Source organism: Trematomus bernacchii, unplaced genomic scaffold (assembly GCF_902827165.1).
Source record: "Trematomus bernacchii unplaced genomic scaffold, fTreBer1.1, whole genome shotgun sequence".
NCBI lineage: Eukaryota > Metazoa > Chordata > Actinopteri > Perciformes > Nototheniidae > Trematomus > Trematomus bernacchii.
In genome coordinates this window covers 4,114,824-4,140,457 of record NW_022987851.1, presented here as the reverse complement: position 1 = coordinate 4,140,457, position 25,634 = coordinate 4,114,824, and the positions used below count along the sequence as shown (strand labels likewise).

At 42.9% G+C, this 25,634-nt stretch overlaps 1 protein-coding gene across 1 annotated transcript in view; it reads right to left on the bottom strand.

Annotated features, from left to right (window-relative positions):
• LOC117468973 (alpha-2-macroglobulin-like) overlaps window positions 1-25,634 on the bottom strand; it is a 46,363-nt gene that overhangs the window by 6,907 nt on the left and 13,822 nt on the right. The window contains exons 20-30 of the mRNA XM_034113362.1: window positions 17,636-17,762; window positions 16,957-17,078; window positions 16,822-16,873; window positions 16,434-16,517; window positions 15,915-16,091; window positions 8,328-8,403; window positions 7,828-7,984; window positions 7,358-7,432; window positions 6,621-6,783; window positions 6,339-6,526; window positions 5,960-6,172 (exon numbers count right to left, since the gene is read on the bottom strand). Coding sequence (XP_033969253.1) covers window positions 5,960-6,172; window positions 6,339-6,526; window positions 6,621-6,783; window positions 7,358-7,432; window positions 7,828-7,984; window positions 8,328-8,403; window positions 15,915-16,091; window positions 16,434-16,517; window positions 16,822-16,873; window positions 16,957-17,078; window positions 17,636-17,762 — 1,434 coding nt within the window. The remainder of the gene's footprint in view (window positions 1-5,959; window positions 6,173-6,338; window positions 6,527-6,620; window positions 6,784-7,357; window positions 7,433-7,827; window positions 7,985-8,327; window positions 8,404-15,914; window positions 16,092-16,433; window positions 16,518-16,821; window positions 16,874-16,956; window positions 17,079-17,635; window positions 17,763-25,634) is intronic.

Sequence of the window (25,634 nt, the reverse complement as noted above, 5' to 3'; positions counted from 1 at the left end):
CCGCAGCAGTAATTGTAGTGGAATGATAGAAATACACGTGTACACATGTAAATGGTCTTCCAAGGCCAAAATACCAACGTTTATGTGCCAGAATTGCCTTGATTTGACTCCTTTGTTTTTTGCCATCACATAATGACATCACGATTTACCACTCACTCATTGGTTAGTGCTCCAAATGAGCCACGGCAGAGCTTGACCCGAGCGGAGGCTTTTTGTTGTTGGACCTAGGTGGAAGGTCAGTTTGTATACCTGCAACACCATGTCGAAAAGACGCTGTTAGCTGCTATGTGTACGGTTTGAAGGGACAAATCGGTTGTGTGGACAACCAAAATAACAGGAGTTAAAGACAAGTGGCTGAAATTCATTTCTACCAGTAGAGTATTCCTTAGGATTGCTTCCTGAACCACGCACAGTTCACGGTCGGATGAAAGACTTTGTTAGGCCAATCTTGCGACTCAGGGTCACAACCTGTAAAGTTACTTTTGGATTTGTAATGCTTGAAACAAACAATGTAGCTACTAATGCGGGTTCAAGCTCCGAGCTGTTATGGAAGTTGAGCTGCAAATACAGCGCCGACCTCAGCTAAGTTGCTAGCTAATGCTATCAAGTTGAAACTGTATGACCACCAACTTTACCTACAATTGTGTTGAAGTATGGAAATGTTTTTTGTTCACAACAAACTGAAACGGCTCAATTGTTGAGGTGTGTTTATGGTTACAAGCTGTGATATGACGGTCGCTATGAACTTTATCCTGGCTATCTCGCCAACTTTAGCAAAGTTGATAATAACTCTGATGTAATTGTGAATTACTTGTGAACTTCCCGACGCGCGGGGGAAACATATTGGACCATGTTTATTCCCCTTTCCGGAATGGATATAAGGCTCTCCCTCGCCCTCCCTTCGGCAAATCAGACCATATCTCACTACTGTTGTTGCCTGCGTACAAGCAGAAACTTAAAAGGGACAGACCGATTACAAAGACAGTACAGCGATGGAGCGAGGAGTCAGATTCAGCACTGCAGGATTGCTTTGCATCTACGGATTGGAGTGTGTTTGAGGACAATAACATCAACACACACACGGACACTGTCATCTGCTACATTGGGAAATGCATCGATGACGTGGTACCGAAGGTTTCTGTACGGACATTCCCAAATCAAAAGCCCTGGATAAACTCCGATGTGCGCGGCAAGCTGAAAGCGCGCACTATCGCGCACAGAGCTGGGGATTTGGAGGAGTACAGGAAGTCTAGGTATGATCTCCGGAGAGCAATTAAAAATGCAAAGAGACAGTACAAAGAGAAGGTGGAATCTGACTTCAAAGGCTGTAACACTAGGAATATGTGGGCAGGACTAAGGACAATGACTGACTACAAAGGAGCAGCGGGGGGTGCTGCGGGAGTGTCTGCGTGCGCATCTCTCCCAGATGAGCTGAACAGTTTTTTTGCACGCTTTGAGAGCAGCCGGGCTGCGGAGGTACAGAGGGACCAGGAGCTACACTGCCCTTTTGTTTTAAACAGGGCAGATGTGTGTAAATCCTTTAAAAGGGTTAACCCACACAAGGCTCCTGGACCTGATGGCATCCCTGGCCGTGTTCTCAGGGTGTGTGCAGTTCAGCTGGCAGAGGTGTTCACAGACATCTTCAACAGGTCCCTGCTGCAGTCTGTAGTCCCCACATGCTTCAAACATTCCACTATCGTTCCTGTCCCCAAAAAGACAATCATCACCTGCCCCAACGACTACCGCCCAGTAGCACTCACCTCCACCGTAATGAAGTGCTTTGAGCGGTTAGTCAAATTATTCATCACCTCCTCCCTCCCTGAATCTCTGGACCCCCTGCAGTTTGCCTACAGAGCAAACAGGTCCACAGACGACGCCATAGCCCTCACCCTCCACACTGCCCTCTCACACCTGGACCCGAAGAACAGGAACACATATGTGAGAATGCTGTTCATTGACTACAGTTCAGCATTCAATACCATTGTGCCCTCCAAGCTGGCCATCAAGCTCAGAGACCTCGGGCTCAACAGCGCCCTCTGTGACTGGATCCTGAACTTCCTGACGGGCAGACCCCAGGCAGTGCGGCAGTGTTAATTTTGGCAGCTGTTTTTGATTTAGTCTTAGTCTTAGTCTTTAGACGAAAATGGTTATTAGTTTTAGTCACATTTTAGTCATTTCTATCCTTCATAGTTTTAGTCTAGTTTTAGTCGACGAAAACTCAAAACGTTTTAGTCGAGTTTTAGTCGACGAAAACTCAAAACGTTTTAGTCTACTTTTAGTCAATGAAAAATTACATTTTAGTCAACTTTTAGTCAAAATGTTTTCTCTCTTTAAACCAATTCAGTTAGGCAAATACAGGTTTCTGACATTGTAATTAAGGTGACAGCATCAAGTGTTGAAATTCGTAAAGCAACATTTCACTCTCTTAACACTTTACTTGTGTAATATCTAGGGATGGGTATCGTTAAGGTTTTCTACGGTCCTACTAGTCTTATCAATACTGCTTCTCGATCCGGTACTTTAACGGCATTCTTGTATTTACTTTTTGTTATTTTTTTAAAGGAAAAAACTAACAAATTGTTAACCGAATTAATTGCTTTATTTAAATGTGAAATAAATGAAATATATATAATTATTTTTAAATATTGTACTGTACTTGAGTAAAATATTGAGGTACTTGTACTTTACTGGAGTATTTAAATGTTATGCTACTGTGTACTTCTACTCCACTACAGTTCATAGTTAAATGGTGTACTTCTACTCCACTACATGTATTTAATACATTTAGTTACTTCACAGATGTGGATGAATGATCAGTAGCGTGGCGTGGGGAAAAATGTAGGGGAAGCCCATTTTTTTTGGTTGGTTGGGGGGGGGGGGGGGGGGGGGGGGGGGGGGGGGGGGTGATTACAGCGCCCGGTATCATTTTACACACATTTGTATCACACAGATGCAGGACTTGCACACGCCTGTTATCTAACCGACAGGTCCGCACGCACTCTCAAGCCGAAACTCTCGTTTTATTAATTTAAGCATTTTCTTATTAATTTATGCAGACACACCCCCCCCCCAAATGCAATACCAGCCGCTCAATGCGCAGTGCAGATTCGGTAATGAATAAAAAAGAAGCATTCATTCACAAAGTAAATCAGGAGACCTTTAAAGTTTTATGTACACATCAAAGTATCAGTAGGCGTGTATGAAACACATGAATTCAAAAACAATTATGTACAGAAACATTTGCATGCGATAGTCCACCTTCTCTTCCCTTCCCTTTCTAACACACGGCAAGTGCAGCAACAGTCCTCGTCTCTGTAATTAGCTCAGTCCGTAGTCCAAAAGTAACTAAAAAATATAAACAATCTCATCTATTCAGGTGAAATCGCCAGCCGCTTCTGAAGGGAAGCCAGAGAAAGCTGGCTTCCCTTGGCATGGCCCTGACCAATCACAGGTTGGCAGGGGCATCACGTGGGCCTCATCTGATTGGTCAATCCCTCAATTTTGTTCACCAAGGGAAGCCCGATCCGACTGGCCTCCTCTCGCAACAGTGAATGCAATCTACTGTTTCACCATAACATCTAGAGGGGCGCTGTTTGTTTCACTCTTTGTAAAATACTCAATGAGAGTGGGGGAGAGACGGGCCGGCAGCAACACACAGCAAAGGAGAATTATCGAAACAAAACAAAGTGTTTTTATTTATTTATTTAAATTATAACTACAATCCGAAAAAACAGGGGAAGCCTGGCTTCCCTTGGCCTCCGGGAGAAAACGCCACTGTGAATGATGTGAAATATAATCAAGTGTTAAATCAGACTTTAGTTCCACCTGGAGTAAATCCACAAGCTACCCTGCAGTATACAAAGTCATTCAAACTAGCTGCACCTTTACCAGCTTTGAGAACACTTTCATGATCAATCATTATAAAACATATCATATATATTATTCTGAAATGGACCAATCTGCACAATCACTACTTGTACTGTCGCTACTTTAAATATATTTTGATGATCATACTTTGACTTGAGGAACTCTTTCTACACTATGGTATTTTTTTACTTAGCTACAAGATCTGAGTACTTCTCCCACCTCTGCACACCTGATGTGATAACGTTACTCGTAATTGGGGCAACAGAGCTACGAGTTAAGGAAGTCGAAAATTGTGCATTTCTCCGACTGAATATGACGCCTTTTGGCCGGCTGTTTGGACAGACTACTCTACTCGTGTCAACGCGAAAACATGGCAAACGAGCTTTGTCCACATCGAGACTTGTAGAGTGTCTCTATACTCTCTGAACGCTCCGTCCCCGGCAGATCTCTGTGTGCCGCTGCAGCGTGTCTGTTAGGCCCCGCCCCCCGCACACAGAGAGGAGATCGCTCTTCTGGAGTGAAGAGAGCGGAAATAATGATATTGCAAGTTAGAAATGTAAGATGCATTTTGACAGACAAGACGGGCAATTGGGGGGAAATACCCTGCATTTTTAATGTCCGATAGTCCACCATTAACACCTTAGTCCCGTCTCGTCTCGTCAACGAAAACTAAATATACATTTCGTCAAATTTTCGTTATCAAGAATCTATTTTTAGCTCGTCATCGTCTCGTCTTAGTCATGTAAAAAAGGTCGTTGACGAACATTTTTCGTCATAGTTTTCGTTGACGAAATTAACACTGCAGTGCGGGTGGGAAACAACACATCCTCCACCCTGATCCTCAACACCGGTGCCCCTCAAGGCTGCGTGCTCAGCCCTCTCCTCTACTCCCTGTTCACCCACGACTGCGTGGCCACACACAGCTCCAACACCATCGTGAAGTTTGCTGATGACACGACCGTCATCGGCCAGATCACAGACGATGACGAGACGGCGTACAGAGAGGAGGTCGAAAACCTGACATCTTGGTGCCAGGATAACAACCTGCATCTCAACATCAGCAAAACAAAGGAGCTGATTGTGGATTACAGGAAGCAGCAGGGAGAGGGACACGCCCCCATCGCCATCAATGGGACTACGGTGGAGAGAGTCAAAAGCTACAGGTTCCTTGGGGTCCACATCACTGAGGACCTGACATGGTCTCTTCACACCACCACCATCACCAAGAAAGCTCGACAGCGGCTCTTCTTCCTCCGCAGGTTGAGGAGGTTCAAAATGGATTCCAGGATACTCTGCAACTTCTACAGGTGCACGATAGAGAGTATCCTGACTGGCAGCATGACGGCCTGGTACGGCAGCTGCACCGACCTCGATCGTAAGGCTTTACAGAGGGTGGTGAAAACTGCACAGCACATCACCAGGACGGAGCTGCCATCCATGGAGGACCTTTACTCCCAGCGGCTCAGGAAGAAATCACTACGGATTATCAAAGACCCCCATCACCCCAGCCACAAACTGTTCTTTCTGTTGCCGTCTGGCAGACGTTACCGCAGCATCCTGGCAAGGACAAGAAGATTCGGAGACAGTTTCTTCCCGCGGGCAGTGAGACTGTTAAAAAATTGAACTGTTGAAACAACTTCAAACATCCATCTGCTACTCAGTAGTATGTATCTAATACCTAATATATATATATATCATTCCAATAACTTGTATATAGACTCTATTGCACTATTCCACATCATAACTTTATTTTATTTTATAACTATTATTCTTTTTGTATTGCTCTTGCTCTTATTGTTATTATGTTATTATGTTGCATTGTTGGAGAAGCCTGTGACATAAGATTTTCAACTACATAATTACTCTGTAGCTATGTCAGATTGACAATAAAGAACCTTGAACCTTGAATTAAAGTTAATGTCAGTGTCAGTTTAATGTAAATCTGGCAATTCAAGGCCATCATTTAACAAAACATAGTGTTGGTGCAGCAATCGGGCAGCTAATATATTAGCTGCCCGATCTAATATATTAGCTGCCCGATTGTGGTGTACGTATCTCAAAGAGAAACAGGTAAATCTGCATGACCACTGACCTGCATTGCAGCACATGCAGTGCCCTTCACTTCCAGGCTGAACTTTCCTGTCACGTCCTGCAGAAGCTTCTCCTGGTAGAGCAGTTTGTTGTTCTGGTTCACATCAAATGTCAGAGTGTCACTGGGAGACTGTACTGTCACCGAGCTTGAACCTCCTGGACTGAACACCAGAGCGGAGTAGAGAGCCAGAGCCTGAAGAGCCACCACTGTGTCCTACAACACGCATACAAAAATGCCATATGTTGTGTGCGCCTACATTTGTAAATGTTGCTAGGTCAGAGCAAAGCTAAATACATTTTAGGTAACTTTGTTCATCATATTGATCAGGGTGACTTATATGTTTAACTGTAAGTCCAGTTTTTAGCAGAGTGTGCTTTACCTGTGTGGAGGAGAAACCTCCGTAATAGTTCTGCTGGCCCGCCAGCCATCTAACGATGCCAGCAGCATAGCCCAAGTCTTCAGTAGTGGGAGAGGCACTGAGTTTGGCCAGCAGCACGTAGGAGCTGATCTCCACAGACAGAGAGGCAGATTTTTCTGATGCTGTCTGACACCAGTGAAGGAAACCTCCTGAATCAGCCATCCACAAACAGACAAACAGATACAAGGTAAGCTACACCCACAGTAGTTAAGCCAGATATTTATTTTTTGGATGATGACTCACCTTGTTGTATTGCAACAGTGTCTAGGTGATTGAGAAGGTGAGCACGGGTCTCCATGTCGCCTGCCAGGGTGAAGACGTACGCCAGCAAAGCTGTGGTGTAGGTGTTACTGAGGTCACTGATGGACTCTTTGAGGCAAGACAGGCTCTGGTTCACCACAGGATCCTAGATCAGATTAAAAGAATTACACAGTAAATAAAGTCAGGTCTGAACTGATTTAATCCATCAAAACACCAAGTTTATTCTAGTTCTTGATGCTATTATATTTGACCGCAATGTTATCAAGAGAGAAAACTTCAATAAATGCAGGTTATAATGTGAACCAACAGCAAAAAGAAAAGGCACATGAGAAAAAACTAGTCTTTACCAGTAAGTATTTTGAGCGAAAACACTAAGGTTAGTCAAATGTACCAAACAACATAAATAGAACTTTGACAAATCGGTTCAAACTCATAATTATTAGCCCGAGAAGAAAACACAGACATAATGAATCCCAAAGCCCAATTCTTTTTTGCACAAGATCCATTTAGCTTCATTTAGGCAGAGAAAAGTACACCCAGAGAAAGGATGTAGGAAGTATTTTCCCCAAGTGATCACAAGTTTCTGTAATAATGTAGGATTTGTATAACATAATGGTTAAATATGTAATGAAATGGTTTCACAAACACACACACCCAACACAATAAAATTGAAGGAGGAACAGGCGTCACAGCAACCATGCAGTCCTTGGTGTACTCACATCCACAGATACATTAATCTCTAAGAAAGCAGCAGTGATGTAGGCACTGAGAGTCACTTCATCAGACACACCTCCCTGTAGAGAAAAAACATCAAACATACAGATTAGCACAGCACCTCCCACACCCAGGGCCTGATTCACAGAATTCATTTTAAGCACGGCTTGCAAGCAGTGTACAAATGGGGGCATGTTTAAAACAGGACATTTTCACATGGTTGTCACTCTGAGCCCACATGTCTCTCGCATGCTCATGTATGAGTTGCAATTATGGTGTTTATTTTGCAAGACAAGTCCAGTGATCTAATCTTGCAAATCGCCGCTTGCATGTCACACATTTTGTAAAACTGGCTGACTGTGTATTTGCATTTAAATAAAGGTAGCAAGATGTGGTTCAGTGAAAATGGACCATTCTAACCTTCTAAATTTCAGTTATCATCAGGTATTTTCATGAGAAGAAGGACTTTGATTACCTTCATTCTGTTGTTAAACAGCTTTCCTGACTGTTCAAAACAACCATTTCCTCGTTGTTTCCTTTGGAGCCAAATCTTAGACTCTTCCATCTTTGCTGGGTCAATGTAGACAAAAGACTGTGCTTTGGCAAATGATCTCACCACAAAAGCAGTCAGCCTGAGGATATTAAAAACAAGTTAGATATGACTGATATAATTAAACAACTAAAGATCATGATCTGTGTAATGTCTCAAGAGGTACAAAACATACCACGCTATTTCATGCATTCATTTGAAATACTTTAACTTGCTTGTGTTAACATAGCCTATTCGTGGTATTGGTGTGAAAAACTTCTGAGTAATAAAATAACATTTTCCACAAGCATGTGTGCTCCAATGTGCATCATCTCTCTGTTATCACTGAGGGTAATCTTTATGTCTGAGTACCACAGGGTGAACATTCAACAGCATGTACATATTGTTGTTCTTAGATGTTGATGATCGATCAGTAGTTTTCTCACCAAGTGTTCCCAGTTCCTTTTCCAAATGTACTATAGGCACCATCAATATGCTTGTAGTTCAGCTGTCTCTGGTAGCCTGTATCAACATAGAAACAAACTTGTAAGACTTGAAAGGATTTTGCTAAGTTAAGTTCATGTTTTGAAGTAAATGTGTTTCATGATGTCATAGGTAAAGGTGCATTTAACGATGCTCATTACATATTAGTATAGTTGCCAGCTCATAGGGTCCTTTTGTAGCCCGGAAATGTTGAGTAGTACACCAAAGTTTTATGCGGGAAATGTATAGTACGGGTCCGCAGCACATAGAAACTGCCGGATATATGTCGAGCAATATGCACAATCAACATAAGTTGCGTTAATTAGCATGGATTACCATTATAGCCTTTAGTTATAAATAGTTTAAAAATGGCTTGGCCGATTTGGACCATTTTGGAGTGGTTTCGGGATTATAGAGGATGCTCCATTTCTAACACTTTCAGGATCAAAAGTTTCCATATTTGTACTCCCGGTGGACTAATTTGTATACATTTTGGTCGATTTTGAAGATTTATGGGACTCATAATTTAGATTGGATAGATTGCTTATTTATTTGAATAACATTGTTACTGTACACATTAGAGTTAATCATTTTCATCTTGTGCTCCCTATATCCAATGGCGACTCGCAACACTACTCATGGTAGTCAAATCAGCCCACCAAGCATAGGCGGATTTTGCGGGGGGGCAGGGGGGGCATTGCCCCCCCTAGTGGCTGAAATATGTTACAGCATTACTACGTCTAAAACTGTTCCAATACAAATATTTCGTATATCAATATTTTAATAGATGTTAAAGCCTCTGCTGTCGCACCTGTTGCGCTTGAGGATCTTTGAAAGACTGTTAAAATAGCAGCTATCCAAATCTATACAAGATGCTCCAGTTGGCACTGACTCTGCCTATCGGGTCTGCCACCTCTGAGAGAAGTTTTTCTACAATGAGGAGAATTCGGAACTGGCTGCGGTCAACGATGGGAGGAACAAGATTTTCCTCACTTGCGGTTCTTCACATTGAGGACGACAGCTGTCATCTGAGGGGATAGTGGACATATATGCGGAACGTACCGCAGGTCTCCCTTGAAAAAGAGATCGTTGATCTCAATGGGATTTGTCACCTGGTTAAATAAAGGCTACAAACAAACAAACAAACAAACAAAGGCGTCTACTTCTGCACTAAGGTAGGACACTGGTTAATAATATTGTAGCGTGTTCAAGTAACCAAGGGATATAGTAGTTATCAAATAAGTATAAGATGTGCACAGTTATGTGTTATGACCCACTGTTGTTGGGGGGAGAGACCGCCCCTTCCATATGAGTGTGTGTGTGTACGGCGGGCATGAGGCGTGCATGACGGGACGAGTTGTATTCGTATTTGGAAAAGTCATACTCAGTGCGGTGAACGCTGGCTTTATTGCTACTGTATCCGTAGCACCCCACACAATAGTTGGGACTGTGTACTGACGTCAGTAAAAAAGGTTTGCCCCCCCAAGCGCAAATGTCAAACTCCGCCTATGCCACCAAGAGTACACATATGGCCACTTTCTGGTTACAACTGCAATCTTTCGCAGGTTTTAGCACTGCTGTAAAAAAAAGAAGATTTTCCAAAAATGGGAGAATTAACCATTTTCTAACCAGCTGTGGATTCAAACTATTAAAATGGTTTTGCTCACTGTCAACAAGGACTGAGGACTTTGAGATCCATTAAGCCCCTGTCACACTGTCCTGAAATTGACACCAGATGGACACACGAATATGGAATTGTGAATTTCGAATGAAGATGGCACCGAACTTGGTCCACAGGCAAGCAACGGCCGAAGCAAGTACGATGCCTACAGAAGGCCACATGATGGCACCCGGCCGAACCACACACGGAAATATGGTCGTAGACTTGAGTAGCATGAAGCTGCAGCGTCGGAGACTGCAGTTTCAGGTGAGGAATCTTGGAGGGTTTTTACTCCGAAGAGGGCTTCCCGGGGTACTGCAGCTAGAGCTGTTTTCTGGTGGCTGAGGGAACAACAGACCCTGCCTCACCCCAGTGAAGAATCCTCAGTGTGCTCTCCACTTTCATAGGAATGGTCAGAGGAACTCAAAGACATGCTGGACTCCAGAGGTCATTCCGTGTCCGTGTTAAGGAAATTGTGCCCGTCTTCGAAAAAAATAAAAATTGATTCTGCACTGAAATGCCTCTCGGTCAAACTGCATGTTTATCTTTGGCAGCCAGGTGCATAAACACACTGAACAGTTGTTTTTGTTTTTGAGTAATCAAGCACCTCTTCAAAGACACATTTGACTTGATTATTTCGAACGTGTACTATAATAATGAAATGAAACGAGAGAATTATGATACTGTAGAAACGTAAGCAGTATCAAATTGATAAACTGAATATTATTGACTTACAAATTATATATAAACAAATGATCTACCTAATTACACATCCGAAAAGGCGTGGGAAGGAGTTTACACGTATTTAATCCCACCCCTTCTCCCAAAAACTAAATTAACATTTTTGTTTTCTTTTAACAAAATATACATACAATATACATTTACAATTATAAATAGATATTTAGTTATAATTATGAGCCTGCTAGGCGGCCAAGAGACCAGAGGCCTGTACTACGAAGCTGGATTTTCGCTTAGCCGGCTAACTTCAGGGAAATCTCGGGCTTTCCGGTCCTACGACGCTGGTTCTCTTTTTAGCGGGCTAGATCTCCATGGTAACTTATGCTGAGCGGCAAACCTGCTCCGGAGCAGGTTAGGTGGCAGGCTAAGAGATCAACTCAGTGAAAGCACCGCCTGCTGACCAATCAGAGCTCCGTGTGCGGAGTTTAAAGCGATCAATTCATATTACAGGACAGAGGAAATACAGAAAAACTGCTGTTGCAGGAAAGACGGCCGTCCAAAATCAACTGACTGTGTGAACGTGAAAATTAATAGAATATCCCCTCCCATCTTCAGAGCAATCAAACTATTATAATATTAGCGTTAAGAAAGCTTACTTAAATATCTTCCACAACATAAGTAACCGGATCAGAGTAACATTAAGTACAGTCCGCGGCACTGTGAGTGCAGACGTCGATGTGTCCCATTATCATTCATATCATATCACATCATAATGTATCATATATTTCCTTATTTGAGTCAGCTTCTTGAGCCGTATCTGGCCGTGCAACACTCACAGTGTCACATACTGTATGCAGAAGTATTATTTTACGCAACACATTAAGTTGATGAAACACTCGAGTCAAATTCTCCTAATTAAAGTCAGATCCACTCGTGTCTTGGACGGGGCAGTGATTTCATAAACCTGTTAATGTACGCATTCAAACGCTTTTTCTTTTACCAGCTGTATTCACCTTGCAGGTGCAGCTATGTGGCTTTTATCCTGGATAAAGTGTTTAAGTCATGGATGTTTAAAGTTTAACTTCTTCATATTTGACTAATATTAAAGTTCACTTTTCATTCAGGAAGTATGACGCTGCGCTGTCAGTACGCTTGTCCGTGTTTGAGATTGGTCGAATGCTCCAAATACCACCCCTTTCATGTGAACGCGCACCTAATTAGATAGGACACGGCTGGCTTGAGCGATCCACTTGATAACCAGCGTCGTAGTACAGTTCAGCCAGAGCGCGTATGTTTTGGATTGGGCCAACCGGCTAACTCAAACATATCCAGGTTAGGTTGAACCAGCTTCGTAGTACAGGCCTCAGGAGCAGCCAAGGATTAGAAGAAATAACGGCCATCGGAGAGAAATGGAGCTGTGGTGTGAGGAGAACCAGTGGAGAACAGGGCAGCTGTCTTGGTGAGTGACCGGCGTTAGCTACAGTTAATGTTAGCTAACGTCGGTCACATCACAACATTGTAAAGTTAGCTATCATATGTCAGGCTATAACTAAAGTAGTATTGATAATATAGTAACGTTACTGGCAGGACTGTTGATACTGATCCATAACAGAAACAAATGCGCAAGTATCAGCCGTATCTCACGTTACCTAATGCAACTCCACACTACGTCTTACGGTGCTGTAGTGTGTACCGGAGGGGAGAGAGAGAGGAGCGAAAGGGGGGAGAGAGAGAGGAACTAATGTGGGAGAGAGAGAGAGCTAATGGTCATGCTAATAAAGCTATTGAATTGAATTGAGCAGCGAAGGGGGGGAGAGAGATGTAATACGGTTTCCTGATAAACATTTTGTTTGATAGGCCTCAGCTGTGGAGAGTATGCAGGGAGGTGGATGCACCTCGCACAACGCACCCAGGAACGAAAGCTAGCTCCGGTCCTTTTCCTGTTAGGGAAACTGTGGACTCGATGTCCTGACACTGACAGGCTGGAGTTTGTGCAACCTGCACAAACTCAAGCTCACCATGATTAAAAATGGTGAAATGCAATGTAAAATTACCGAAAAAATACCAGCTCACTAAATCACGACCGCTCAAACCAACTACAAACTACTACCGCGGATTGGGCAGAGAAGGAGTCCGAGAAAGTTGCTCCCCTATGTGACGTAATATGACGCGTTTGACGTATGACGTAAAAAAAAAGCAGTTTTTAGTAGCAGAGCTCAAAACGGCTCCTTTCCCCGCTGAATTCCTGCCCTTATGTCTCGTAAAACATATAAAATCCTGCATTAACTTTTTTAATTGTAATTTTCAGGCAAGGTTTTCTCTTTAAGACATACAACTGCAACGAAAGTAACAAAAACAATGTAATATCCTTTTCTGTTTTACAGAACACAAATTGGGTTATTTACATTATGTTTACGTGATTTTGTTGTGCAATAAATGCAATCTTGATGTCATCGTACTATAATACGATGGCTACACGACGGTATTGCGAGGGCTTCACGTAGTCGTGTTGCCTTCCTAAGACAATCGGGCAGCTTCTTGTTTCCTTCGTATTGTCTTCGTGAGGCACCGATCGATAGACATCAAAGTGGGCTTGAGCCCCTGCCCTTTTTCTTCCTCCAGAGAAAGTGCCCTTTTTTCCCCCTTTTTTAAAAAATAAATGAATATATATCTACTGCTGTTTGCGCACAGTTTCCCTTTCCAACAATATATTGATTGAATACAAAATAAAAACATCAGCTCGGGAGATTAGACTGTGAAGTTCCGATGCTCTTTCTACCCTCCCTCCCTCCCTCCACGTCTCCTGCACAGCGGTGCGGACATCGGCAGTCACTTCAGACACAGGTGTAAGCACCTCCCACTTTACTGTTATGCCGGCTTTTCTTGGTTTATTTTGAAGGTGAGTGGTGATGAACAAATTACTAAACTGCCAGTGCCTCGAGTTTACAGCTAATTCGCTAAAAGACAATAACAATTATACTTAACTAAGGCTACTAGCTAATGGATAAGTTAGCTCAAGGTTTAGCTAAGGTAATTTATCATGGGCATACAGGCTAATGTACTGTACTTAAGGGGAGGCACTTAAAGTGAAGACAGTAAAATGTGTATCTAATAACATCATCACAATCGCCACATTGATATGCAAATTAGGCGTTAACTAGGCCTAATTAAAATGCGCTAATTTGCATGCAGTTACCAAGGCATTGCAGGTGAAAAGGATAAAACTAAAAAACACATCACATCACAACTTCCCCAGATAGTTACTTACGTCAAGTCAGTATTTTCCCTGAAATGTTATGTTTAAATGCAGATTAGCTTTAAATCTATAGATGAATTCAGACATGGTAGTAAAACGAACACCATTTATATGTGTTTCTTGGAAGTTTTATTTCCATTAGAGTGAAAGAAAACATGGAAGCAAAATAGACCGAAATAACAAGTACATGAAAAAACGATATTTTTGCCTGTAATGTCCTGCCTTAAACCTGTTAAGCCCTAGAGCCCCCTGTACAGGGGCAGTGGGGTGTTTTTTCACGAAACTGTGTCTCAGGGCTTCTTAATATTTAAAAACCTATTAATGTGTCATACCTATTTAACGGGAAGAAACTCAGCTAACTGACAATATGAACCATTTTTACCGAAACAAAACACAAGTCTCACAAGAAGCGTCTAAGTGAGCCCTGAGCGAAAAAATGCTAACACACTTACCACAGAACTCAAGGTAAAAATACCCTTATTACTTATCGTAACTGCAAAAACAAGATATCAAATTAAAGCTGAGATTCCACAGATTCTATAGGTATAAGTATAATCACTGAGCGATCAGAACTCGTGACAGGGGAAGCAAACACAGACGTCACAACACGTGAATTACGGAACATTCACGGGAAATCGTCTCAAATTAGCTGTTATTCTGATCAATAGTCGTGTTCAATGGCATTAAAATGATAAAAACGCTGCTGAAGGTTAATCCATAGGTTAATCCAATGTGTCTGTGTCACTTTGAAAGGATTACTGATAATCCATCATTGCATTTTTATATAAAAAACGGAGATTTCATATTATTTTTATTTTTATAAATCTCTCTAAAAAGGTCAAATGTCACTTGTTTTGCATCAATCTTGATACAAGGTACTTATTATATGTTGTAGTTTGGATTCCTAACGCTTTTAGTCTACTAACCCATCATTCAAGGGTGGTTTTCACTATAAGTAATGGGTTTTTTGTAGGCAGAGGTAAGAATTTACCTTTTTTTATAATGTTCCATCTGAATTTACTCTGACACAGAAACATCTATATTGATTCTGACACGTCTACATCCAACTCACAGATGTAACCTTGCTTTGAGAAAAAAGATTATTAATTTAACCCTTTTAGAAGTGAAGTTATAGTCATTTGTTCTGGGCATGTCATTTTCGAGCCTGAAACCTGAAAAACAGGCTCAGGGCTTAACAGTAACTTCATAATTTTGATTGTTGGCTGCTCATTTAATAACTAATAATTGTACTAGTTTGTTGTCTGCTCTTGTGCTTAGTGAATACCAAAGAAGACCATTGTCTCTGTTAGCTGATTATTTTGTAGAATTATGTTGAGTATAAACAATTGCATGAGTGTGACGGTATTAAAATAAATTGGTCAGTAAGTCAGAGATGTGCAACTATATTTAACTTTTTGTTTTAAAACTTTTTTTTATAAATGATTATGGGAAGTGCCCTTTTTCTCACTTGAGCACCCGCCCCCCAAAATGTCTGTGCACGTCCCTGGCACCGATGATCAGACGAAGATGACACGATTTGACAAGATGCCCTCACGAGTGCCTTATGAAGGGCAAAATGGACACACAAATTCAACATGAAAATGAACCTTCGCAAGGTCCTTCGGCAATTTTTTGGCATATCAAAGATTTTGCCACAGCTCACGAAGTTGCTGCCGGAGCCTGAGAAACTCCACCGGTGGTCATACGATGGCTTAAGATGCCCTCACGAATAGCCCGATGTTGTTACGATCAGAGCCAAATTTGAACATTCCCTTTATCGTGTGTCCATCTGGTGTCAATTTCGGGACAGTGTGACAGGGGCTTTACCAACACGTTTTTGAGTAAAATTTCGGTTTTTAGATCCATGGATAAAATCACAGGATTACTACAGGTTCTTGGGTTTGGCAGAAATTGTTGATTGTTTTTTTACTACACCATAATGTAAACAAGACTCACCACTGGTCAGGAAGTTGGTAGCCTTGTCCTTGATGGCTTGGGTCAGCTGCTGAGTGTTTTTCAGGTACTGGAGGATGTAGATGTTGGGGGCCAGGAGAGCCATGTTCTGCTCACCACATCCATACGGCATCCGCAGCAGCCCATCCAGGTTGTTTAGAGCTCTGCCCAGAATGTCACCTGCACAAAAACAATGAAGCTACTGTAAGACTGTGAAAATGTAACTCAGCTGACTTTTGACTTTTTCTGACCCTCCTCAGTGTCACACACACAAAAGCACAAGTAGCCGGCTTTCAAATAATCTGCTAAAGGAGAGATTTTCTCTGTTCTTAGTTCAAATCTTAGTTAAACATGTGAAGGGAAAGGTTTTTGAATTGTTTGACAACAATGTTATTAAAGCAAAACATGATATCTCCGGAAAAAAAAGAATTCAGACAGAGATATTTTTTTTTTTATTACTGATACCATTATTGATAAAGCTTCAAGAGAGGGAAGCCTATTGATCAGAAATGTATTTGTTACCCAGAACTGATAGCGAAGCTCGGGCTGATCCAACAATGACGTTCTCAGGCAGTTGTATTTCTATTTCCTCTTTCAAAGCCTCTCCTGTGTGCAGACAGGGAACAAACCCTCAGCTCAGTACAAAACAAAGATTTTGTTAAGATTTTACATATTGTATTGGTAGTTTGATAAAATACCACACAAATTGGTATCCATTAATAAATAAAAATCAGGTTGATCAAATGTATTTACACAATGACCTTCCATAAATCAATGACACCTGCACTTAACTTAACACAATTTCCATAATAATTGCAATTACTGAATGTATTCATTATAGTTTTTTACATGAAATGTACTCCTAACTAACTTATAACCTTTGGCTGTTTCTTTTCCTGAACAAACTGACCTTCTGGGCAGAGCAGCCAGTTGTAGGTCTTGGACATCTCAGTTCCTTCCGCCTGAAAGATATAATGTGAGTTCAACATTTTCCCTATAGTAAATGGATAAATTATACTTTGTCATTTTGTTTAAACGTCCTGACCTTGACTATGAGAGAACGTTTGACCACGTCGATACGACCCCTTTCTGGCACGCTCACAATCTCATTGTCACACGAAGCTTGGGATGCCACAGCCTCAGCAGTCACTGACACATTCACAACCCCTTCAAGAGATCAACAAACAAGATGTGAAACTTGATCAAGAATTGTGTTTTTATTAAAGGTGGGGTAGGTAATTTTGGAGAAACCAGCTCGAGTGCGCTAGAATTTGAAAATACACAGCCGGAAGAAATCTGCTACTTCCTTACAGAGCCCCTCCTCCAACACACACAAACGCGCACATGACCAATGAGGGCACGAGATAAGTTTGTGCACAGATGGAAGGCTGACAGGCAGGTAGGCCATCGAGTTATTTTAGCCGGGCCGGCTAAAATGATTGGTCGTGCTTTTTACAGCACTACGGCTTCCACAGATGACATTTTTGTATGGATTTTTTGTCAAAGCACTTAAGATATTCATTGCTATCGGGATGTTAAGAGCATTCCATGGAATATAACAAAAAGTGTATCTCGAGCCGGTTTCTCAAACTTACCTACCCCACCTTTAATTATCGTATATAAACATTCTGTCACTAAGGTGGATATGATATCACTGAGCTAAAAAAGGTTGTATTCACCTTGGCAGACTAACATTTCATATCAGTCAAAAATGCTTCTCTCACCTAAAGCTGAGGGGGCCATGGTCCAGCTGAGGGTCTTGCGCTCACCGCCGCACAAACAGGATGTGTACTGGTCACCAGAGAGGGGGGTAAGGGTGTAATCTAAGGTGGGGTCTGGAACCACAGTAACCTGTTGAGAGAGATGGCAATATATAAAAAAAGAAAATGAAGATTTAAAGCAGAATCAGGAATGATTCCAAAAACCCAGAAATGTGTTGGCATTACTGCACGTCCGGTTCCTATGTCTCTGGGTCCCAGTTCTTTGAATGGGTTTTTGGTTAGAATGAAATGGAATCTGCGGTAAACCCTGAGCCTGTTTTTCGAAAATGACATTCCCAGAACAAATGACCATATCTTCACTTCTAAAAGGGTTAAATTAATAATCTTTTTCTCAAAGCAAGGTTACATCTGTGAGTTGGATATAGAAGTGTCAGAATCAATATAGATGTTTTTATTTTAAAGTAAATTCAGATTGAACACAGTAAAAAAATGTAAATTATAGTGTCAGTTCAAAAAAAAAAAACATTACTTATAGTGAAAACCACCCTTGAATGATGGGATAGTAGACTAAAAGCTTTAGGAATCCAAACTATAACATATAATAAGTACCTTGTTTCAAGATTGATGCAAAACAAGTGAAATTTGACCTTTTTAGAGAGATTTAGCAAAGAAAAAACCCACTTCTGGGGTCATTTGGGTGGATTTGACCTATCTCTGGCCCCCCTTGGTCGATTTTGATGATTGACATCTCTTTTTAATCGCTAGAGCCAATGGAATCGAGGGGAGGTTCCACATACACACACACGTTACCAAATAAGGAGTGAGAGTGACGCGTAGCCAAAAACCCTCAGCAGCGTTTTTATCGTTTTAATGCCATTGAACACGACTTTTGATCAGAATAACAGCTAAGGTGAGACGATCTCCCGTGTTTGCTCCGTAATGCTACGTGTTGTGACAACCCAGTCTCTTTTTGTCCGGTCGGGTCTTGGAAGACCGGAAGCTGTGGGGTTCATAAAAACATGTTCAATATCAAGCCATGATTATTGTTTTTATTTTTAAATCGTATAATGTCAGACTTTTTTTGCCGTATGTGAGGAAAATAAATGGGGCTCAGAGCCTCAGAATACTGAAATCTGTATTTTTAAAATCTTTTTTTCCTTCTTATTTGTTATTCTTTTCTAAATAACACACTGTTATTTACTCAACAATAACACACAATTATCCATGTTTTTTAATTTATTTGTTTAATTCCATAATCTCTGGCTTTTTTTGGCATCCGTCAGGAACTGAATTTCAAAATAAAAATAACCGGAAACAGACGTTGGCCTATATGGGACATTTCGAGCATCATTGCGATACACAGCCACTGAACTGATTACCCAAGATCCTCAGCTATGCTTTAAGCTCGGTGATTGGATGTTTTAGCCGCAATGCACGTTGGGATAATGTTAATGCGATATGAAATCCGAAAAACATTTCGGAGTTTAGGATGGCCGAAGACACCACACTACCCATAATCCCCAGCTATCGTTTGGGACTACAGTCCCCGTGATTAATCTTCAAGCTCTGGGATTGGATGTTGGAGTGGCAGTGCGCCAAGGTTACGCCGAGCGTCAAACAGCTCTTTGAAATGGAACGAAACCACGGCAGACTATCCAAAACTGGATTCGAACGGGACCAGCAGTGTCACGATCTGTCTGTCTGTGTTGTGTTTTGTCTTGTCTTTTTCTGTCTCTGGTTCCTGTTTTGTTTTGAAATGTTTTCCTCCTTGTGTCTTCTCTGTTCCTTCTTCCTGTGTTTGCCTTCCTGTCTTAGTTTCCCTGGTGTGTCTGATTGTTTGATTGTGTTCACCTGTTGCCCTTGTGTTTCTGCCTCCCTTACCCCAGCTGTGTCTCGTCTTGTGATTACCCCTCTCTGTATTTAGTCTTGTCTTCCCCTGTGTGCCTTGTCGGTTCATTGTTGGTTTTTCCTGTCTTCCTCCATGTCAGTCATGTTTGTTTCTCCTGTCTCCCTCCATGTTGGTCACGGTCAGTTTTCTGTAGAACCTATGTGTTTCATGCCATGCTATTGTTAAGCTTTGAGAATAAAGCTCGTTTTTGTTTCGAGACCGTTTACCTTTTCTGATAGTCTGCATTTGGGTCCTACCCTTCCACGCATTCCTTACAGAATGAACCGACCAATTATGGACCCAGCGGATTATGTTTTTGATTTTGATGCTGAATTGCTTTCTCTGGATTACTCCCTTCGATGTCTTTATACTGTGTGGAGTGGAACCTCGACTAGCAGGGAGAAAGAGGCTGTCCTGAAAAGAGCACAAATGGAGGTGAATAATGTGCCATGGCTGAGGAGCTCGTTGCCTGAATTTCTCAGAGTTTTTTCGCGTAGCCCTGAGTGCCAGTCTCCATTCTCTGATCCTTTTTTGGGATCCCGCCTGGCGTTTGGAGGTCCACGGAGCCTCCAAAAGACCTCAAAGAGACGCAAGGCGAGGATTCAAGCCGTGGCCCCAGCAGCCATGGTTCCAGCCCCAGCAGCCATGGTTCCAGCCCCAGTTCTGGCCCCAGCAGCCATGGTTCTAGCTCCAGAACCGGCCCATACAGCCATGGTTCCAGCCCCAGTTCTGGCCCCAGCAGCCATGGTTCTAGCTCCAGAACCGGCCCATACAGCCATGGTTCCAGCCCCAGTTCTGGCCCCAGCAGCCATGGTTCTAGCTCCAGAACCGGCCCATACAGCCATGGTTCCAGCCCCAGTTCTGGCCCCAGCAGCCATGGTTCCGGCCTCTGTTCCGGTCCAGCACGCCATTTCCCATCAGGGAAATCTTCTGGGCCAACATGAGCAGACAATGCGAGCCTTAGTTGAAAGCCAGCAGTCCTTGGCTCGTCTCCTGTTGGCTCTACGGCCGACGCCTACCCTATGTCCTGTGCCGTTGGAGGTCCCGCCGACTACTCTCCTGCCGGGGGTCTTGCCAACTCCATGTCCTGTCCCATTGGGGGTCCCGCCGACTACTCTTCTGCCGGGGGTCCTGCCAACCCTATGTCCTGTGCCGTTGGAGGTCCCGCCGACTACTCTTCTGCCGGGGGTCCTGCCAACCCTATGTCCAGTGCTGTTGGAGGTCCCGCCGACTACTCTCCTGCCGGGGGTCTTGCCAACCCTATGTCCTGTGCCGTTGGAGGTCCCGCCGACTACTCTTCTGCCGGGGGTCCTGCCAACCCTATGTCCAGTGCTGTTGGAGGTCCCGCCGACTACTCTTCTGCCGGGGGTCCTGCCAACCCTATGTCCAGTGCTGTTGGAGGTCCCGCCGACTACTCTTCTGCCGGGGGTCCTGCCAACCCTATGTCCAGTGCTGTTGGAGGTCCCGCCGACTACTCTCCTGCCGGGGGTCTTGCCAACCCTATGTCCTGTGCCGTTGGAGGTCCCGCCGACTACTCTTCTGCCGGGGGTCCTGCCAACCCTATGTCCAGTGCTGTTGGAGGTCCCGCCGACTACTCTCCTGCCGAGGGTCCTGCCAACTCCACGTCCAGTATCGTTGGAGGTCCTGCCGACACCTGTTCCGCTGTGGGTCCTGCCAACCCCATGTCCTGTCCTGTTGGGGGTCCCGCCGACACCTGTCCCGCCGGGGTCCTGCCAACACCAGATCCTGTTCTGTTGGGGTTCCGCCGACACCTGTCCCGCCGGGGGTCCTGCCAACTCTGTGTCCTGTTCCGTTGGGGGTCCAGTCGACACCAGCCCTTGCTACATCCGGGGTCCCATTGACACCAGCCCATGTCTTGTTTGGGCTCCCGTCTGCGCCTGTCTGGTCGGCTCCGGTTCCTGTCCGGTCGATACTGGGTCCTGCCCGTCCTCCGGAGCTGTCCTGTCGACGCCTTCCTGCCCGGCCTCCGGAGCTGTCCCGTCGACGCCTTTCTGCTCGTCCTCCGGAGCTGTCCCGTCATGACCTTCCTGCCCGTCCTCCGGAGCTGTCCCGTCATGACCTTCCTGCCCGTCCTCCGGAGCTGTCCCGTCGGCGCCTTCCTGCCCGTCCTCCGGAGTTGTCCCGTCGGCGCCTTCCTGCCCGTCCTCCGGAGCTGTCTCGTCGCCGCCTTCTTGTTCGCCCTCGAGCCCGGCCCCCTGAGTGCCGCAGTCTTCGCCCTCGAGCCCGGCCTCCTGATTCTTCCAGCCGCTGCCTTCGCCCTCGAGCCCGGTCCCCTGAGAGCCGCTGCCTTTGCTCTCATGCCCGGCCCCCTGAGTTCGCCCGCTGTGGCCGTCGCCCCTTTTTGGACTCTGCCTTGCCCCCGGGCCGTCCGCCCGGGACCCCTTTCGGGCCCGTCCTCCGGACCCCCTCCACCCACCCTTTTGGAAGTGTTAGACTATGTTTTTTGGGACGTCTGGGATCCGTCCCTTGAGGGGGGGGTTATGTCACGATCTGTCTGTCTGTGTTGTGTTTTGTCTTGTCTTTTTCTGTCTCTGGTTCCTGTTTTGTTTTGAAATGTTTTCCTCCTTGTGTCTTCTCTGTTCCTTCTTCCTGTGTTTGCCTTCCTGTCTTAGTTTCCCTGGTGTGTCTGATTGTTTGATTGTGTTCACCTGTTGCCCTTGTGTTTCTGCCTCCCTTACCCCAGCTGTGTCTCGTCTTGTGATTACCCCTCTCTGTATTTAGTCTTGTCTTCCCCTGTGTGCCTTGTCGGTTCATTGTTGGTTTTTCCTGTCTTCCTCCATGTCAGTCATGTTTGTTTCTCCTGTCTCCCTCCATGTTGGTCACGGTCAGTTTTCTGTAGAACCTATGTGTTTCATGCCATGCTATTGTTAAGCTTTGAGAATAAAGCTCGTTTTTGTTTCGAGACCGTTTACCTTTTCTGATAGTCTGCATTTGGGTCCTACCCTTCCACGCATTCCTTACAAGCAGATTCTGATTAATGATGTGAAATATAAACAACCCTTAAATCAGACTTTAGTTACACCTGAGTAAAATTCAGGGAAGGTGATTGTCAAGTGCCAACAATCAGGCGAGATATTTGATAGCTTGAGAAGACTAAATATTTATCTGCAGATCCCTATAAAGTATATTCATTACTCGTTATGCTCTACTAATAGTTCATTAAAGACTGTATATAATGGCTATTTTGCACATCCCTTTCAAGATTTCATGATTTTCTAAGGTTTATTGACATATCATATACACAACTACGGTGTAGTTATGCCATGAATGAAAAACTTGGGTCGCCGGTTCCTCAACAGTGCATTACAAGACATCTTTCAATATGTGTGTATACCTCCACCATTAAACTGTCATATTTTGCACATTTCTTATACTATCTACATACATCTTATAAGAGTATAATTCATATGTATAATATCAGTTAAAATAAGTGCTTCAACATAGTTAACATTGCAGGAAAGCAATATATTAGACGTTACTGTAAGTACTTTGTCAGGCTTAATATTTATCTGTAGATACCCCCAAAGCTTTTTTCTTATTTACTTACTTACAGTATCTTCTTGATTTTTTATATTCTATATTTCTATCATTGACCTTCTACTTTCCCCCTATGAAAGTATGTACTCTTAATATTTTTTTCATCGAATATCACACATTAAAACAATAATTCAATAATGTGCTTTAACCACTAGGCGGTGCACACAAGGTACACACAGCATACAATTCCATAATAACTTTTTATTATTAGTGTAGGACACTTATGTATGTATAACATCTGAAGATGTGTAGTTTTATTCATGTTTTCACATAATTTTACAGCATATTGCTATATTATTTCACATGTTTTACTTCTACACATTAATATCTGATTTGTAAAACAGACAGAAAGGTATATCCGTCATTTAATGGTAAGCTATTGAAATTCTGAATCCATAGATGTGTCTCCCATCACCCAAAAACCCCTGACTATTCTCTCAACTCAGTATTTACATTCTTATATTCAAAGAAAATCAGTAATATCTTTCAAAACTACAAGTCCCTTTCTATCAGCTGTGCACCGTTATGGTGTAAAAATAACCTATCTACGAATTGGATCAAATATAAAAGTCAGCCGAATTAGTGTTGATACTGCAAGGAGACGTATTGTGTGAAGAGAAATTTAAGATGTTGTTTAATTGCTGATATATTTATGATCCACGTCACGTATTCAGTTTCGGTAGCAGTTCTTCCAGTTTGTCCAGAAGTCTTCTAATCAGGGCTCTATAAATAAATAACTACGGCAGATGTGTAATATTTAATGCAGCCGAACCGTGTATTACAATGCCGTTATATGATGACTTTCAAAGAAAAAGCAAGCACACCCGGAATAAAGTATTATTTTCTTTTTAAATGTTTTTCGGATTTCATATCGCATAAACACCATATCCCAACGTGCATTGCGGCTAAACAATCCAATCACAGAGCTTAAACCATAGCTGAGGATCTTGGGTAATCAGTTCAGTGGCTGTGTATCTGTTTCCGGTAATTTTATTTTGAAATTCAGTTCCTGACGGACGCCAAAAAAGCCAGAGATTATGGAATTAAACAAATAAATAAAAACATGGATAATTATGTGTTATTGTTGAGTAAATAACAGTGTGATATTTAGAAAAGAATAACAAATTAGAAGGAAAAAAAGATTTTAAAAATACAGATTTCAGTATTCTGAGGCTCTGAGCCCCATTTATTTTCCTCACATACGGCAAAAAAAGTCAGACATTATACGATTTAAAATAAAAACAATAATCGTGGCTTGATATTGAGTAAGAACATGTTTTTATGAACCCTACAGCTTCCGGCCTTCCAAGACCCGACCGGACAAAAAGACGTGTTGCAGGCACGAAACATACTACCAATAGAAATACATTGCTTTTAAAATCGTTCTGTGTGACACGAAAAAAAGGGGAAAATCGTGTTGGTGAACACGAATCAATAGATTAAATGTTGTGAACACGAAATGCCGTGAGACTGGGTTGGTTGTGATGTCTGTGTTTGCTTCCCCTGTCTCGAGTTCTGATCGCTCAGTGATGATAATAATACCTATATAATCTGTGGAATCTCAGCTTTAATCGAATATCTTGTATGTGCAGTTACGATAAGTAATAAGGGTATCTTTACCTTGAGTTCTGTGCCTAGTGCGTTAGCATTTTTTCGCTCAGGGGTCATTTAGACCAGGGGTTCCCAACCTTTATTGTGCCAAGGACCGGTAGATACATTAAAAAAAAATCGCGGACCGGTTGTCAATTTTAACTGATTTTAATATTTACTCACCACCAGCAGGTAGCAACAGAGGCTAATTGTATGTAACAGCCTGAACAAATACTAGAACAATATGCATCCAAAACATATTAACAAAGTTTAAAAAAGAACCGGTGTTGTTTTTTGGTTTTTCGGAAAACCAAAAAACCGATGTTATTCAGTTTTTAAACCAAAACGGGAAAACAGATAAATCAACGTTTTGGTTTTGTTTGATTGATTTACGGATAATCCAGTGAATGCTGGGAAAACAAGGAGAAGGCGCATTATGAAGGAGTTGTCCGGTCGCCAGGGTGTGTGTGTGTGTGTGTGTGTGTGTGTGTGTGTGTGTGTGTGTGTGTGTGTGTGTGTGTGTGTGTGTGTGTGTGTGTGTGTGTGTGTGACACTGGCATTTGTTTTCAGAAGATATTATGATAGTGTCGTTCGTTCCGGTGCACTCCCGACAGCATTTAGCACTACATCGAGATTAAGATTAAACTAATTTATTTTGGGAACAGCCGCATATATGCCGGTGTCGGACAGACACAAACACACCGAACACACAGAGCTGAGCTGAGCAGAGCACATACACACACACATCATGCGCCTTGGTGACTGACTGGACATCTCCTTCATAAAACTAATAAAAGGGGGAGTAATCGGGCAGTTCGATGTGTGTAGATGTGTGTGTGGTTAACACGTAGCAGCCTGCAGTCACTCTTAAACTGTTCTGATTAAGTTAAACACAGCGAAGGCGGTGCGTAAAAAGGCACAGCTCTTTATCGAGTATACATCCCGCTGCCTCCTGATGCTGCAGCC